The sequence below is a fragment of the Macrosteles quadrilineatus genome, unplaced genomic scaffold, assembly GCF_028750875.1.
Source record: "Macrosteles quadrilineatus isolate MER2022 unplaced genomic scaffold, UCM_ALF_1.0 Scaffold_1__1_contigs__length_201487025, whole genome shotgun sequence".
NCBI classification, from domain to species: Eukaryota; Metazoa; Arthropoda; class Insecta; order Hemiptera; family Cicadellidae; genus Macrosteles; species Macrosteles quadrilineatus.
In genome coordinates this window covers 145,599,865-145,613,763 of record NW_026542594.1, presented here as the reverse complement: position 1 = coordinate 145,613,763, position 13,899 = coordinate 145,599,865, and the positions used below count along the sequence as shown (strand labels likewise).

The following is a 13,899-nucleotide window of genomic DNA, read 5'->3' as shown; positions in this document are numbered from 1 at the left end:
CAATTCGTTAAGCAGAGCTTACGAACGCCATATAGATATTCTGGCAATAAAAATTCCTTAAATTGAGGTGACTTATAAAACTCTTTTATTTATATAGAAAGATAAGTCTTCCAGTCCTGTACAACACTGATTCATGGTCTTTTCCCGGTAATCAAAATTCAAGTACAACTTGATACACACAGAATCTCCGGTTCCCGACCTGGATGATGGCTAATTATTTAATTTAATTTACAGTTACATACTCGTATTAGTACCCGTGATAAATCAAACCCGTTATGTAAGCCAAAGCCACACGGTTATTAATCTCACTTGGTTTTGGATTTGCTTACAAACATGATCGGAAATGGTTAGGGCCTACACAGTATTCGTAAACAACATTTATGTAAACATATCAATGACAGCTAGAAAAAGGACTCTATATCAAAACAGCTGGTCGTAATTTCATATGACGTGTTCTCTTAACAGATTATTAGTATTTCATAAATACGTATGTAGTAAACAGGGGAAAAAACTTGAAAAATCACACAAAATTGGGTTTTTGATCGTCCGTTATTTTATTTCCAAAGTAGTGAGGCCATATTTTAATGGCTAAGGACACTCTCGCCAATCCTGTGAATTACACTAGGGTACAAACCATCAGAATCATAATCGGTACTCTAGTTTTCTTTAGAGTAGGCTGCGTAAAATGCCTTCTGGGCCGTGACAGACGGACATAAATTGAGATAAGACGTGTTTCAACTTCTTCAATGTATAAAGCGTAAAAATACACTAAAATATGTATAATTATGAGCAATGTACAGACAAACAAAACTATAACTTTATTTATGATTAACTGGGTTTGAATTTTCAATACGTAAAACAATGTATAAAACTTCTTTCAGTTTTACAAATAATGCTGGGCGGGGGAATAATGTTTATCGTTTGTTGTGTACATCATTTATGGTGGGGGGGCTGTTGCTCAATTGTGGGGGGGGAGTGCGTCATGAGTCTAGGGGGGGATGGGCACCCCTGATATATGACATAACTTAAACATATAACTAGCCTATCTATAATAATGAGCTAATTTCTTTAACTTAGTTGTTGTAACACCCCCCTCCCCTATTGTAATAATATATTATTTAATTAGTGTTGAGTCTTTTGACACTAGTGGATGTTCTGCAGTGCATCCTGGTGAATTTCAAAATATAAAGTTATTTTGAAAGTTTCAATATTACTTATGATATAAAGGTTGAATTTGAAAATGTTCAAGTAACCTTAAACACAATGTTTGAGCGGAGCGAAGTGAAGCTCTTATATACTACACTCCTGCTTTTGTTTTACAAATACTCCTCCTGAACTGCTGAAGCAATCTCCACGAGATTTAGCACAGTGATCCAACCATGGGAAGGTATAAATCTGAAATGGTACAAATCGGACCACATGATTTTTCCCTACGTGAATTAAAACTTTTAGAAATTTAACATGGGCCTTATGGGTTAATTGGTCGTCATGAAATTTCTTGCTAGATAACAAAAAAGGTAAACAAGAGTCGCAACATACGTTAGTCAACGAATCATCTAAAATAGGACATTACAAATACCATACAGAGAAAAAGGGAAGAATAATCGGATTAATATTATTGAGCATAATTGACTACCAAATGAATAATTAGGGTCGCCGCAATTAGGCTGATGCACCATTTACTTTAAATACTCCAAATAGCAGTTCTATCTCTGTGAATCAAATATAGGCCTACCATTGAGTTTGTATATTACAAGTAGACTTTCCATTTACGTGAACAAGACGTTGACATACCATTAATGCAGATTTTGAATAGGTACTGCAAATAGGAAAATTCCAATAATGTGAACCAAAGATACCAATGAGTTTGGATACTGCATATAGGTACTCCATTTATCAAATAAGCTTATTGCAGGATTAATATACTAGCTCCACTCAATATTGCTAGCAGACAACTGCATTGTACACCTAGTTATTCAAATGTTAAACTCAATTTAGGTAGACAGTGTTTTTACAACATATTGATACTATAAAAACAAACGTATGTGTAATTATAATTATATGTAAGTATATCACATATTTATTTATCACAGAGATAGCTAAGCTAGTCACTTAGGCAAGGTGACAAAAGTCGCTGGCTTGAGACTAATACAAAGAGTTTTTAACGGTCTTAATTAAAGTTAAGTATTAGGCTGTCACAAGTTAATAGCTTGCCAACTTCCCTGGTTTGAAACCAGGACGCGGCATCTTTTTACACAAATTTTAGAACTATAAAATCACCTTTAATGTTTTCTTGCAAAAATAAAGTTCCAGCTTCCTTGGTTTGAGAACCGGTTGCAACAAATACTTTTTACCGTGGATTATTTAAATGCAAACGTTCTGTTATTCTGTTTCCTCATTGCAGCTTCCACGGTTCGAGACTTGGTCGTGGCAATTCCTTTTTACTATGGTGGATTTAGGTTATTTTAATACTTTGAATTTAAATGGCGACCATACGAATGTAGGTATTTTAAGCCAAGTATGAATGGAGACGAGAGTAGGATGAGTGGATTTACGAATTGGTCTAATTATCAAGACAGTACTGTGGTGCGGATAGTGGTAGTACTCACTTGTGCGGATGTTAATCCACACCAGGGAGTATTGCATCCACAGATCATGCCTATAAATATCCACAATATGTGACCTCCAAGTAGCTGGATTACAGGACGACACCATGGTCCCAGTCTCCGGTTGAAGAACATATGCTGTTTTCACTTTAAACTGTACTTTCCAGAACATATGTTTCCACTATACCGAGTTGTATTGTCGGAACGACTTTAGGTTATTTCATTACCAAATAATATTTTAAAACACATTATCTTAGGAGAATAGTCCTTGTATTCTAGTAAAAGAATATTACTATAGGCTAGCTATTTTTATGATAAAAAAATTAAACTAAAATAATCTGTAATATTACTGTTGTGTAAGCTACAGTATATGGTTTAGGGCTTATATTTCTCTAACTACTAAATCATTATGAAATTGAATACAGCAAAAATAAAAACAAGGAAGTTTCATAAAGTAAATGTTGATTTATGTTTTGTAAACTGATAATTAATTTATCCCATGAATGTTCCTCTGTTTATTCAAGCAGTAGCAACTCCAGGGGGGGCATACTAGAGTGCTGGCCTAGGGATGTAATTGTGAGGAGTTTTTTTCTTCTCACGAGGGAAGAAGCCATTGGGATAACATTCAAGGAGCCTGGGATGAGGAAGAGCAGAGTGGAGGGGAAGCAGGTTTTTAATTCTATGATTTTAACTCTATTAATAATTTATTTTAATTATATTTAATTCTGTAGAGGGATTCTATGGATTTATGGAAAGTAGAGAACCAAGCCAGCCACTTCGTATGAAGCTAAAAAAGTTTTAATTTTTACTGTGCTTTTGAGTTATATGACAAGGCCCATTCCAGTCTACTGGTCAACGGCTGATTTTATTGAGCGAGGTCTCAAGGTACTTATTTATAATACCAAGGTAACCTACTTAAACATAAGGTGCAGTAGGTTAAAGTGAGGCATTGAATAGATACTTACTGACATTTTCCCCCGTTTTACTTGATACCTCAATAATCTTTGCTTGAATTCCTGAAAAATAAATAGGCCTAAATAAATCTAAATAATACTATAATTTTTTTATCAAGGCTGTTGTATCATCTACAAAAAGAATAAGTTCCTGATCAATAGCTACATGTCGCAAGTCACAAACACACGTGTAACACCTGTGGAAAAAGTCAGCAAGGTAAGATGAGTATGGCCCCTGCCTGAGATAGCTTTTAACTAGTTTTAGCGAATTTCCCTATACGGAAGAAGCTATAACCGTAGCTGGCACGGTAAGACCCAGGCCCGGGACCAATATCCTTCTTCATTTTGATATCCCTAGAGGCCAAAAACACTATTTGTTAAAATTTTACCAATTACCCTATAAATAAGTAGTTATAATAAGTGTGACCACTGTCAAACTATTCCGCCAATAAAGATGGAAAATACTTTCATGCAGTTGATATTTTTAAGTCCTGAAATTAAAATTAATCCTCAATTCCCCCCCCCCCCCCCCACCAAACAAGTGGCCGCCTAGTTTGCCTATTTGGGCAAGTTGGACCTGTCTTACTGTAAGCTATCTGTGGAAATATTAAGAAAACCCTCTTAGTAGCTAAAAATTGTTATTTATTATTTATTAGACATTTCTATGTTATAAAATATTTATATTTTACCTGCTGCGTGTTTGGTGGTTACTTCAAAGTCAATATCACGTGGCCTGTTTCCATCTTTCACAAGATCTTTCTTTGTGCCACACAGGTAAATTTTGCAATCCTACACAAATCATTTTTGCATATTAATCTCATGTATAGATAGTTTCACAATAAGTATAATATCAATATTTTATTGTAATACATAGCTTTACCCAGCACACTTCGTTTGGGCCGTTAACTAATAAGACAAGTATTTAAAGCTACCTTAGAAACATTTTTGTTACCCTATCACTGATTATAGGGTTAGGGTAAGTATCTTTTAAAGAAAAAATAGTTGAATTTTTGTTGGAAAAGAATTATCTATATAAATAAAATTACAGCTTTGTCTGTACATTGCGTAGAATCATGCAGTTTTTGGTTATTTTTACGTTTGATAGCCTAAGAAAGACGAAAGAGTCTTATCTCAATTTCTGTCTGTCATTCTGTCCGTAGCTCCAAAATGTCAGTTATTTCGTTCTAGTGTTGCCAATTTACACGGCGGCCTACTCCGAGAAAACTAGAGTACCGACCAAGATTCAAATCATTTTTTTGTATTCACTGGATTGGTGAGAGTGTCTTTGGCTATTAAAATATAGCCTCGCTACTTTGGAAATAAAAAAACAACCGAGTCTGAAATGGCAGTCGTTAAAAGATTTCTTGAAGTTGCAATTTTGAGGCGCTCGCTAGAAGTCAGAAGGAAATCATAAATGTAGGCATGGCTTGATCTTGATATGCATATCAAATTAAAGGTCTTTATTAGCGGAATACAATACTAACCTGAACTCAAATGTATAACTTAGTCGAAAATGGAAGCTGTTCAAAGATTCAAATTTACATATTTAAGAAACTTATGAAAGGCTGCCATTTCAGACTTGTTTGTCCGTTTGAGTTTGGGTTTGTGGTATTGTATTTTACATACAAGGACCTTTAGTTGTATGTACATTTTTTATCAACTTATGCTTACCTTAAAGATTTTCTTCTGACTTCTAGCGGGTCGTCCCCCTGGGAAGTTAGTGTATGATTATATAATAAATTAAAATCATATTATGTCCAGCGACTTTGTTCCAAATTTTGTAGCAGCTAGCTTTAATATTTTTTTAAATATTTAGCTGCAACATTTTCAAGCGTTAAAAATGGTAAAAATCCATTCCATTTCTAAGCTTCTGTAACTCTGTAACCGTTAAATCTAGGCCTATTAAAATTTTTAAAAAACCATTCTCGTTTAGAATTTTGTGTATATTATTTTTGTATAGGACGTATTTTGTGCTACAATGCATAGCTTCTGAGATAAAAACAAAAAAAGTGCCATTTCTCCAACTTTTACCCCCTTCCCCACCAAACACAACGCTCAAATAAGTGTTAACTTTTTACTGAACATTATGTGGACTGTGCTGAAGACCTTGGAGTCAAAAGTGTGCAGTCACTTTGGATGTCCGGGTTAAGCCCTTATCCATTGTACTATGATACCAAGATCTGATTTTGATCAGGATCAGTTACTGATACTGACCTTAAAAATGTGATGGCAGAAAGCTTAATGTTAATTTGTTATAAACTTAATATTACCATTAAATAATCAAATTCTCTGATGTAAACCTTCAATCAATATTATATAATGTTACTGAATTATGAGTGGTGGGAGGCAGTTTGGATTTATGAAACGCCGCGATCGCGATCCAGGGATCCGTGCTGGAGCTGCCCCTGGTGTCTACCTCATCCTATATGAGCAAGGTTTGCTTGTAGGTATGTATGTATGTATGCTTGCTTGCTTGCAAGAAAGATCTTGAAAACGGCTCCGACAATTTTCTTCAAATGTTGTAAATAGTTTATTTCTGGCCTAAAAAAGAGTTTACTGCAGTTAGAACTGCCATCAAAAATCAAATTACGTAAAAAATGAAACTGAAAGTCAAATTTTTTTAACATTAGTCTTATGGGTTGCTAAGTAACCATGTTGGTTGAATTAAATAACAAGGAAAAGTAAACAAAAGACTTGAAGTTGTAGCATGTGTTCACAATATAAGCCATCTCCCCACAGTATTGTACCATCTATATATATATATATATATATATAATACGCTAAGCCGATTTTTGTAAACAGAACTCCTCCCTCATTTTTGGACCGATTTTGATGATTGAAGTGTCAAAACAATTGCCCTAATCTGTAGTTTTGCAAAGTGTTTTTTCTTTTTTTGAAATCTTTATTAGTTTGGCCAGGATCGTCTATCAAAGTTGGGTTTTCACCCATAAGATTAACATGGGGGAATTCAAGTATTTTATTGGAAACTTTGTCTCCACTAATTTGAGAGAACGGCTGGGCGTAGAAACTTGGTAAAGGTGTCCAAAGAAAGGTCTTTGTCTGTAGATGAGTGATCAAATGAAAAACGAAGTAAATTCGCTTAGGGCTCTGCCCCAGAAGCCTTTAAAGATCCCTCCACAGATTTGTTTACATTTTGGTCATGTCGATAATACTTTTTAATAAAACAGCTGTTAATATTAAAATTGTATTTTAAACAAAACTCATTTATTGGGAGTTACTGAATTGTCCAAAAGAAGTATTTGAAATGTTATTTTCTGATTTTAAAGTTGATTTTCTTCTGTATCATGTCATGTGTTGCAATATAAAGTTCCATAACGAAATCAGTAGAAAATCCTTTTATCACAATAACTCTAACAAGTATTTCTTTTATCTATCTTATATCTATTTTACGGGTTGGTGTCTGCCTTTTTCACACCTTTTCCCTATATTTTATCGTATTATTCTAGACAGATAATCATAGGTTCATGAGATTATTGTCATACGTGCTTTCAATCATTGGAAAAATCTTCGATTGTGTAATACAATACAAAATAGTACCAGTGCAGAAGGGCACGGTGCCCATTTGAGCCGTGTCCGTATTTTGTTAAATTAATAGTGGTTTACAGCAACTGGATAAAACATTTTACAATATTCATGTAGAAATATGTGCATGATTTAGAAAGTCATTAAGCTATAAAACTGCAATATACTGCAGACTGTTCAGAGAGGTTACTTCGATGTATTCATTCAGCTTATTAAAAACATAATATAGATATGTATACAAATAAGAACTTGAACTTTTAGAGAGCCTTTGAATGTTATTAGACTAACGAAAAGGTTATTATGTAACTGAAAAGGCTGTGTAACGAGCTATTTTCCCTAGGGGGGTATATTTTTGCTATTTGGCCGCGCACCGATTGTTGAGGTAAGCTAGCGGCGGCGGCGAAGCTAGCGAGCGCCCTTTGACCCGGCTTATCAGTGCCGATAAGCCTGGGATATCCTAGATGTTCAGGATAGCCTAGGACGGACATTCTAGTGGTGGATCTCGGACAGTCAAGTAGTGAGTGTTGGTGTCCTGTGCCTGTGGAGACGGCTGGCGTACGTTGGTGGTACATCGGAGTGTGGTGATACCGGTGAACAGTGTTGGTGTTAAGTTGGGTACTGACCCACTTGTGGTGAGTGGACGACTTGATATTATTAGTTTGATAATATTAATATCTGGTTTTATTGCGAGAGTTAGAGTTGTAACCGTGCTGGTCAAAGCCTGACGGTAGTTAGGATTTATATTAGTCAGGAATAATATTTAAGTGTATTCCTGACGGTTCTGGGCAGGTGCTAGAGCGCAAATAATATAATTTAATTGACTGTAGTAGATATTATTTTGCGTTGTACCTAGAGTTAGTTATATTACTAATAACTCTGAGGCCCGACAAACCTAGGCTGCACGATTTAGCGTGCGTAGTCGGAAGCACGAGGCCAGTAGGCTAGTAGCTAATTTTATTAGCCTATTAACAGAAGCCCAGCTAAGCAATATAACGTTGATATAGTAGCAGTAGTTGTAGTAGCAGTAGGGTTGGTATTGATTAATCATTTAATTATTTTAATTTAACCTGAACAGCTTGCTTAGTAATCCAACACGTTAGCTTGGTAGCTTGGGTAGCGGAGTACCGGCTATCAGATAATATATTTATCTAGTGTTTGGAACGTATTTAATATTTATTTAACTGCTACTAAGTAGCTCAATATTTTAACAGTGCAATTGCCATTTAGTTTTGCTTGTTTGGCTTGGTATTTATTGAGACCAGCTACTAGTGGTGTAGTCACTCTACCTATAGTGTACTTGTATATTATTATATGGTACGATCATTGAGTGAACTGTTTGATTCTTAGCTTGGGCATTAGAGTTGTGTATTGGATTATAGTGGCCTAGTAGACCCCGCCTGGTGATAACACGCGTTGTGGTTTTTATTGGCAAGTCGTCGTGTAACTCACCGTGTTTTAGGCACTCTGGGCTTAACTATTGGATAGTTAGGACGAAGCCCGAGTTGCGTAGTCAGCAACGACCCCCTAGGAGTGTGGAGAATCGGCGTAGGCCTGGTAGTGATTATTGCACGTTTGTTTTGGTGACTTGTTTTTGACTTGTTCACAGTGCCCGTGTATGAGCCAGTCCTATACCGGTTAGACCCGGCTTTTGGCCTAGTGGTTTCCCTGACCTTATCGCAGACCCTGGAACAATACCCAGCCATTGTAGGCTGAGCTATCCTCGGCAAACGGTTGCGACTGCACTTTTAATATTTTTTTTCCCACTGCAGAAAATATCGTCGCAAGATGGCGCCTGCGAACAGGGACTGAGGTTGGCAGTGTTGCTGACGTATTAACGGCGCCCGAACAAAATAATTTTATTTGTGCAGATTTGCTGCGGACTTGTGCAGATTGGCTGCGGACCTGAGCTGTTGAGCAGAGTTTTAGGCAGACCTGCTGTGATTTTATAGTCGGTTGGGTAGGCCTAACCTGTTTTCTGTTACAGCGTGGTGTGTTGTGAACCCTAATTTATTTAGTGGTTGTATACATAGATATTAGTTAGTAATTTTATTTTGCTAATTAATTGAGCTTTATCATCGAATATTATTTGAGTGAGAACCCTTATTGTGTATTTGTGGTTTGACTTTCACACCTATAACTGGTTTGATATATTATAACGGTGTTAAATATATTTTAATTGGTTTCGCTCTTATTTTTGCGGATTAGTCGTGGTATTTGGATTTTAAATATGGTTGTGACTACGAGTACGACGTCTGTGCTGGGCGGTACGCCTATTACGTCTGCTATTGCTACGACTAGTTCTGGGGTTAGCTCCGAACTGTCGGTGATGACGACATCGTCATTGTGGCCGGCGTCTTCGCCCGTTTGGCCGATAATTTCTTCGGTAGTGGCTACGACGGTGACAACTTCGTTGACCTATTCCGCGCCAGCGACTATGTCCTTGGGGTCGCAGCCCCGGGACGGTCGCGTGGGTTGGATCTATGACCTCTCGAAAGGGGAGCTCATGAGAACGATGGACCAGTATGGTTTGGTGACCACTGGTACTTCTGCGGAATTACGGCAGCGATTTTCATCGTTTTGGAAGCAGCGGAATGCCCGTCGGTATAGCGATGATAGGCTGTGTACGGCTGGGGCTGCTGCACCGGCATATGTACCGCCGGCTACTACAACTGTGGAGCTTCCTGACCCCCCGAGAACCGTACCTCAGGTAATGGGTAATGCGGAATCGAATAAAGCAGAGATAGTGGGACTTAGCAGGGAGTTAGAGGTGGTTAAAGAGATCCTTGGGTTGTCTTTGGACTGATACCCGGACTCTTAGAGAACATCTGGCATCGGTGGTGCGACAGGCGAGAGGCTCGCCGAGTAATGAGGTTGGCTATGGGTTCGAAAGACCCGCCAACCCTGCGTCCCCTGTTGTGGCTGCTCAGCTGTCTACCTTTGGGTTACCAAGTAGACCCGAGGGATGGCAGCGGCCCAATGATAGTTCTGAGAGACCAGTCCGGCCTTCTAGCTTGGAGCTGCCACGAGGCTCGGATATGCTCTCGAATGAGGCCAGCAGGGTGCAGCCGAAGAATTGCTCCAAGATATGTGACATGGTCCGGAAGTGGGGTTTAAAGTTTGATGGCCGTAGAGACCCTGTATCATTCCTGGAGCGTCTTGAAGAGCTGAGGGGGTCCTACTCTATATCATCAGAGGACCTGCTCAGAGCGCTGCCGGAGCTGCTGCAAGGCTCAGCGCTTCTATGGTACAGGAATTGTAAGGAGCTCCTGTATTCATTCGAAGCTTTCCGGCATCAGTTTGAAATCCAGTTCTTCCCACCGGGATATTGGAGGAACTTGGATGAGGAGATCCGGAAAAGGACACAGGGTGAAGGCGAACACTTTAGAGACTACGTCGTTGCCATAAGTACCTTGCTTAGGCGTAGCGGTACGTTGTCGGAGCATGGTAGATTGGACTTGATCTACAACAATATGCGTCCCGAGTACAAGCTGATGGTACGCCGGCGTGATTTCAGCAACCTGGCCGAGATGGTGGAGTTGGCTGAAGACTATGAGGCCTATCTGCGAGAGAAGGTGGCCTTCCGACCTCCTCCTTCACCAAATGTAGCGCTGGTTTTGGAAACCGCCTACGTTCCCAGGAAGAAAGCTGAAAAGAATCTTGAGACTGTCACGTTCGAAAGAGGTAGTTTTGAAAGACCGTCTCCTGAAGCCAAGTCAGTTGGGCAGCGGGTTGGTTCATACTCGATCGAGGCTCGTGTACGAAGGCCCGCAATGACAAGGGAAGATGCTGATGGTGTGCGGTGCTTTAGGTGCCAGGAGATTGGTCACCTTGCCAAAGGCTGTGGTAAGCCGAGGACCATCTCATGTTATGGATGTGGCAAACCTGGTTTGACGGTGAATCAGTGTGGATGTCGGGCGGGAAACGGCAGGCCAGCTCAGACATCAGGAGGTCAACTGGGCAAGGCCACCCAAAACGAACGACCTCAGAAGAGTGGTCCGAGTGGCTCGGAAAACTAAACAGCCTGGTTGGTGGAGTAGACGAGGACCGGCTAACTTTGGACTCTAGACCCTTCGTTGAAGTTGTGCTGATGGGCAGCGTTTTTGTGGCGTTACTGGACACTGGGTCCGTCGTCAACTTGGTTGGGCGAGGAGTCGCCGAACATCTTCAACGCCTGGGGATAGAGCCTTGTAAGAAAACCACTCCTCTGAGGATGGCAGATGGGACACGGTCAATGGCCGAGTACTCGTTTCGGCTAGCAGGAGAAACTGCGGGAAGACGGTGGATAGGAGATGCCTTGTACGTCCCCACTCTCACCACAGACATGATTCTGGGTATGGATGTCATCCAAGACCTCGGATTGGTGACATGTGGGACAGAGGTAGTAAGAATGGGCGTGGGTGATGACTGTTCTGGCCAAGGTGGCCGCATAGACGGTGTCAAAATTGGTGACGAAGACCCCGAAGGCCCTTGCAATGGAAATCCCCGTCTGATTCCTGATGCCAAATCTTTCAGTACCATGTTGGCTGGTAGTGGCTAGTAGAGGAGTTTTTCTTTGTTTTGAGTTTGAGACCTGTGGTGTAGGATTCACCATTGGGTTAGGGGTTGGAATATTTTGTTTTGGCCGGAGTTCAAAGATTTTTTTTTCTTTTGGCCGTTTTCTTTTTTTTCATCCCGATGTAAGTGGGGGATGTAACGAGCTATTTTCCCTAGGGGGGTATATTTTTGCTATTTGGCCGCGCACCGATTGTTGAGGTAAGCTAGCGGCGGCGGCGAAGCTAGCGAGCGCCCTTTGACCCGGCTTATCAGTGCCGATAAGCCTGGGATATCCTAGATGTTCAGGATAGCCTAGGACGGACATTCTAGTGGTGGATCTCGGACAGTCAAGTAGTGAGTGTTGGTGTCCTGTGCCTGTGGAGACGGCTGGCGTACGTTGGTGGTACATCGGAGTGTGGTGATACCGGTGAACAGTGTTGGTGTTAAGTTGGGTACTGACCCACTTGTGGTGAGTGGACGACTTGATATTATTAGTTTGATAATATTAATATCTGGTTTTATTGCGAGAGTTAGAGTTGTAACCGTGCTGGTCAAAGCCTGACGGTAGTTAGGATTTATATTAGTCAGGAATAATATTTAAGTGTATTCCTGACGGTTCTGGGCAGGTGCTAGAGCGCAAATAATATAATTTAATTGACTGTAGTAGATATTATTTTGCGTTGTACCTAGAGTTAGTTATATTACTAATAACTCTGAGGCCCGACAAACCTAGGCTGCACGATTTAGCGTGCGTAGTCGGAAGCACGAGGCCAGTAGGCTAGTAGCTAATTTTATTAGCCTATTAACAGAAGCCCAGCTAAGCAATATAACGTTGATATAGTAGCAGTAGTTGTAGTAGCAGTAGGGTTGGTATTGATTAATCATTTAATTATTTTAATTTAACCTGAACAGCTTGCTTAGTAATCCAACACGTTAGCTTGGTAGCTTGGGTAGCGGAGTACCGGCTATCAGATAATATATTTATCTAGTGTTTGGAACGTATTTAATATTTATTTAACTGCTACTAAGTAGCTCAATATTTTAACAGTGCAATTGCCATTTAGTTTTGCTTGTTTGGCTTGGTATTTATTGAGACCAGCTACTAGTGGTGTAGTCACTCTACCTATAGTGTACTTGTATATTATTATATGGTACGATCATTGAGTGAACTGTTTGATTCTTAGCTTGGGCATTAGAGTTGTGTATTGGATTATAGTGGCCTAGTAGACCCCGCCTGGTGATAACACGCGTTGTGGTTTTTATTGGCAAGTCGTCGTGTAACTCACCGTGTTTTAGGCACTCTGGGCTTAACTATTGGATAGTTAGGACGAAGCCCGAGTTGCGTAGTCAGCAACGACCCCCTAGGAGTGTGGAGAATCGGCGTAGGCCTGGTAGTGATTATTGCACGTTTGTTTTGGTGACTTGTTTTTGACTTGTTCACAGTGCCCGTGTATGAGCCAGTCCTATACCGGTTAGACCCGGCTTTTGGCCTAGTGGTTTCCCTGACCTTATCGCAGACCCTGGAACAATACCCAGCCATTGTAGGCTGAGCTATCCTCGGCAAACGGTTGCGACTGCACTTTTAATATTTTTTTTCCCAGTGCAGAAAATATCGTCGCAGCTGAGACAACTATCTGACATCCCCCATGTCTAGAAATTCCAGCTTAACAGTAACCCCACAGCCAATTTCTCAAAACTGTGCTAGAGGGTTATTCAATGGCACAGAAGTACGATATGAACTGACGTGACGTGACGAAGGAAAAATCAAACTTACACTGTAACGGATATACCTTCCTTTGAAGTTAGAACGTGTCTTTCCAACAAAACGATTTTTTTTTCAAATAAAATCATAGATTAATCTGCATTACACTGATGAAATTACAGAAGTGTTTAACTACAAAAGATCCACCAACACGATTTTAATACTATTTAAAGGTTCTTCCAAAGGAAGAGATACCAGATACCATACCAACAACTCCGATGACGTACAGTATGGGAAATATTTTATTCATTGAATGATTAACCATATTTTGTAACTAACGCAATTAATATCAATATTGTTTTTACACTTATTTTTAAACAATGCTAAATGCTGAAAATATGTATGTCACTCAATTTATCGCAGTTAGATTAATTAGCGTAAGCCTTGAAAGTAACCGTCGATATCGACGGGTTTCACCTAGTTGACTATTAATAGTCAAAGATTGTACAAGCAAATTACAAAATACAATACAAAAGAACAAACATCACTTGTTACAATTGAG

At 39.6% G+C, this 13,899-nt stretch overlaps 1 protein-coding gene across 3 annotated transcripts in view; it reads right to left on the bottom strand.

Moving 5' to 3' along the window:
* Window positions 1-13,899, bottom strand: part of LOC128986601 (ras-related protein Rab-24-like) — a 34,938-nt gene that overhangs the window by 3,619 nt on the left and 17,420 nt on the right. For all 3 annotated transcript variants that reach the window (XM_054407066.1, XM_054407051.1, XM_054407059.1), the window contains exons 4-5: window positions 4,249-4,348; window positions 3,572-3,622 (exon numbers count right to left, since the gene is read on the bottom strand). In XM_054407066.1, the coding sequence (XP_054263041.1) occupies window positions 3,572-3,622; window positions 4,249-4,348 (151 nt within the window). The remainder of the gene's footprint in view (window positions 1-3,571; window positions 3,623-4,248; window positions 4,349-13,899) is intronic.